The 4,738-nt window shown below is 39.1% G+C and overlaps 1 protein-coding gene across 1 annotated transcript; it reads left to right on the top strand.

The window, feature by feature from the left end:
• Nucleotides 1-3,449: 3,449 nt before the first annotated feature.
• Nucleotides 3,450-4,388, top strand: LOC118696501 (olfactory receptor 10C1-like). The gene has a single exon (XM_036398656.1). The coding sequence runs from the start codon at nucleotides 3,450-3,452 to the stop codon at nucleotides 4,386-4,388; it is 939 nt and encodes a 312-aa protein (XP_036254549.1).
• Nucleotides 4,389-4,738: the final 350 nt, after the last annotated feature.

The raw sequence follows: 4,738 nt of genomic DNA, 5'->3' as shown, positions 1-4,738 counted from the left end.
GCTGCCTTTCTAGGCAATTCCTCCCAGTTTATAGACCAGGCATGATGCTCTAGGGTGTGGACGTCCCTTTGGGCAGTTCAGGTCACCTGTCCCAGCTGTGTTCTCTCCCAGTTCCTTTTGGGAACCTCCTCACTGGCAGAGCAGAAGATGAGGAAATAAAAAGTCCTCGACTCAGAATAAACATGACTTAGCAAAACCTGAAAATTCAGTGTGTTATCAACACCATTCTCATTCCAAATCCAAACCACAGCACTGCAACAGCTAAAGAAGAAATTAAAGAAGAATTTGACTCTACTCTAGCTGAAACCAGGACAATGGGATTACAGTGAATTGTCTTTGTCTGTTCCCTCTTTCTCTCAGGGTTCTGCACAATGGCCTCATGGCTCATAAATTCTGCATTCCTTGTGTCCAGCTTCAGCAACAAATCCCTCTTCCAGGTCTGAGACCACTGAAGCATATCAAGGTTGATTACAGTTTTTTAGCAAAACTTAAATGCTTCAGGAATTTTCCCAAGCTGTGTTTCCACTGTAGCAGCTTATGACAAACCTTGCTGAATGTTGGCTATGACAGAGTGGAAAATTACACTGGTTATGATTGATTAATTAAAACAAATAATTAGAAAATGTAATTAAAACAATTCATTAGAAAAGGTATTTGTAAAGTTATATAATTGCCAAACAGATACTCCCTGATCTGAGGGCAGGAGCAGCAGGGATGTCCAGGCCTTAACAGGGAAGTGAGAGTCACAAGTATCACACTTCTAACACCTTTTTCAGCAGAAAAGCATATTTTACTGAATGAACCTGACAAAACAAAATCTAAAAATGTATCAGACTGGCAGCCAATCCTGTTATGCTGTAGAAGGGCAGTCCCACTTTTGCATGGTGAGAACTCTTAGAATATCACCCTAAGGTGGGTGAAGATCCCTCCCTTGAGTAGGGAAGCCCCTTAAGGTCACTTCTCAAGGTTGAGCAAATTAGGTTTGCTCATGGTTGTTGTATGGATAACATCAATATCGACTTTATAATTGTTTTTCTAAATTTAATATAATTGCTTCTCTGTTCCTTCAAAAACAGTGCTCTATACTATACTAGTAGTTATGGCTACCTGTGATATGTAAAAATAATTCTGATCAAGTTATTTTGCTTAATCATTGCAATAAATTTAAATAAATACTTCATTTTATTTATAGAAATATATTTGTTTTGCCATCTTTAATCCCATGGGACAAAGCTGTCTACACACCCAACACACATGGAGAATAGAGAGATTTTATAAATACCCCTAAACCACAGTTTAATATCTGAGTTCAGGCTGTCATTCTCTGGGTGCGGTCCATTCCAGGGAAGAATTCCCTAATGAACACAGACAATCCCACATATTCTCCACAGTAACATGCAAAAAATGCTAAATAATATAGATTGCACCCCAGGAAATAACATTTGTCCCAGGCATGTTTCAGGTGTAGCAGTTTTTTTTGCAAGAATACAAAAATGTCTTGAACTGATCTTCTATTGAAATGATCTTCTATTCCAATAATCCATTTTTACTTCATAGGCTGTAAGTCTCCCTGAAAGAGGAGTCCTACCTGTGTAGGTGCCAGAGGACAACAGCATCTGGAAGAAGAGGCAGAAGAATGAAATAAAATAAAGTAGCTCAGCAGCCAGGAGAAATCTGTGGTTAATGTTCTTTGGAAAAGCCACATCACAAATCTGCAGCATTTTCATCTGTGTTCCCAGAGGAAAAGAGGCTGGTGGGTATTGACTGCTGCAGTTGTGGGAGTCAGTAATTTTCTTCTCATTGTTTAGGTACAGCACAATTTTGGTACAGCACAATCTTTCTTTGCTTCTCCTGTTAGAACAAACTGTAAAGAAAGACCTACAGAGCACTTGCATATCTATTTTAATGTGTTATGTTTTGGCATTTCATGATCTTGGGCCTGATCTTGCCTGAATGAAGGGATAAAAATTTGATGTGGAGACAAACTACAAAGAGAAACAGGAAAATGGCTTTAAAGGTTTTGCAGGAGGAAAGAACATGTGCATAATAACTCATGTCTAATTCTGGGTTTATTATTTTCTAATTAATGGTGCAGGAAAGGCCTGCCATGGGAGAACACATCCTACCGTTGCAGATAGGCCCTTCAGATTTCTCAGAGATTTTCCTCTGTGGACAATAATTTCTGTGTTTATCATGTTTCTGTTTAATTAAACCAAGACACTGCACTTTCAAGCTGTCACCATACAGAAGACACATCACATGAGGTGGTTCTTCCCTAGAAAATCACTTTCTGCTGTTCACAGGATAGGACTGTGATGCAGAGGTCCCTCTAAAGTCAATGACTAAGGATAAAAGTGGGCAAAAACAGCCAAGGGAAAAATGATCAGACTGAATGAGATGTCTTAGCACTGGAAATATGAGTGTCAGCCAGTAATTCAACTTTTAATCAATCTCTTTGGCATTGAAAGGGACATTGTGATGACAGAGACAATGTGGAGTTGCTGATGGATCTGCATAAGAAGCCACACAATAAACCAAACAACAGCTAAATAAAAAAGATCTTTTAATAGGATACAATAAAATTAACATTGTTAATGAATGAATCTTTTGTCCCTTATCTCCAAAAGAATGTGGACTGCATCTTTGCTTCATCTTCGAATTTTATTGAGAAAGCAGAGGTATTGTAAGCCTTGTGGTAACTATCATTAATTTGGCTGCATTAAAATAATAGTAATTACTGCAAAGTAAAATCAGATCTTGATATTTCTGTAGGAATCTGGGTTTATATAGAAATGCTTTCCAAGTTATGTAAAACTAGAGGTGGCTGTGAGTCAGCTCAAACAAATGCATCATATTTATCCAACCACTAACAACTGCTCCTCATTGCTCCCATCAGCACTAGCCAGTCTCTGTGGACTTTATAAATACATATAAATACATTATAAAGAGCTGTGGAAAAGCCTCTCATCTGCTTCACTGCAGAGTGCTCAGAGTTGGAAGCTTTTCTGGAGACCTCATAATTTAGGGGTTTTTTTCCCTTCTTCTTCTTCTTCCACCACACTCCAAAACAGGTAACAGAGAAATTACCTTTGTTGTATTCAAATGTTGCTACTGATGATTTTGGGACTTGAATTGATTAGTCCATAAAAAGATATCTGCCATAATTTTTTTTCTTTTCTTTTTCTACAGGGTGAAAATGCTAGCTGAGCATTTGAAGGCAGTGGTGAATGTGCAAGCTTTGAAGGCACTGCTGTGAAAGAGGAACCTATCGAAAATAGAGATAAAAATAAAGGCATAAGGCTGCCTTATTTTCTTTAGAAACTTTTAGAATCTGTTCAGAAGATCTTTTCACATAAATTCCAGCCGTCCTTTTGTCTGTTCAAGCAGGCAGCTGTATTTTGATTGCAGATTTGCCTGGCTGTTTGCAGCTTCATCTAAAACAAAGAAGGATGATCCTTGGGAACCTCAGTGGACTGAGTGAATTCAGACTCCTGGGTTTTTCTGGAAACTCTCATTTGCACCCTTTGCTCTTTGCAATTTTATTATCTCTTTATATTCTCACCTTGGTGGCTAACACAGTGATAGCTTTCACAATAAACACTGATAACACCCTTCACACCCCCATGTATTTCTTCCTCACTCAGCTGTCCTGTCTGGATATCTGCTATTTATCAGTCATGATCCCAACCATTCTGGAGAACCTGATGGTGGGAACAGTAAGTATTTCCAAGACAAGATGTGCCATGCAAATGTTTTCCTTCCTTTTCTTTGGGGTTGCTGAGTGTTTCCTCTTGGCTGCCATGTCCCTCGACCGTTATTTTGCAGTTTGCCACCCCTTGCATTACACAATCACCATGAGCAGCAGGGTCTGCAGGAGCCTGGTTGCTGGCTGTTACATTTGTGGGGCTGCTGTGGGCTTCATTCACACCCTGATAACCTTCAGCTCGCCCTTGTGCGGCTCTGCCATCGACCACTTCTTCTGTGAGATTCAGCCCCTGCTGGACCTGCTCTGCGGCAACACCTTCCCAAGAGAGCTCCAGGTCATTCTGGTGGCTGTCTTCGCTATTCTCAGCCCTTTCTTACTGGTTGTTTATTCTTATATTCATATCATTTCCACCATTCTTCACATGGCATCAGCTGAGAGCCAGCAGAAAGCCTTTTCCACTTGCTCCTCACACCTCTTGGTCGTGGCTTTGTTTTATGGCACTGCAGGCTCTACATATCTGAGGCCAAAATCCACCTACTGTGCAGCTGTGGATAAATTCCTCTCACTCTCTTATTCTGTGCTGACTCCTCTGTTGAATCCCATCATTTATAGCTTGAGGAATAAGGAGGTGAAAAGAGCCCTGAAGAAAAAATGGAGAAAAACTAATTTAGTGTGGAAATGAAATGGAATATTTGGGGTGTTTCAGGCGTTTGTATTGCTATTTTTTCACTCTAAATTCTTGTTCAGTGAAATGAATTTCCAGATTCACTTCAGCTTTTGGAAAGAAAGAGGGAGAAGAGTGGAGATTTTCAGCATTAAGAGGGAGTGTTAGAAGCTATGTTAACATTTTGGAAGGAAACTTCTTCCACATACTTAAGAAATTCTTAACTAAAAAACTTTTTCTCTTTTTCTTTTTCTTTTACTTTTTTTTTTCTCTTTTTCATTTCTTTTTCTGTTTCTTTTCTCTTTTTCTTTTTCTTTCTTTTCCTTGCTATTTTTCAGAAACTTTAAAATTGTGTTTTACATACTTCT

This window comes from Molothrus ater, chromosome 27 (genome assembly GCF_012460135.2).
Source record: "Molothrus ater isolate BHLD 08-10-18 breed brown headed cowbird chromosome 27, BPBGC_Mater_1.1, whole genome shotgun sequence".
Taxonomy (NCBI): Eukaryota; Metazoa; Chordata; class Aves; order Passeriformes; family Icteridae; genus Molothrus; species Molothrus ater.
Note: the sequence above shows the minus strand (reverse complement) of the source record. Positions and strands in the feature narration are given on the sequence as shown.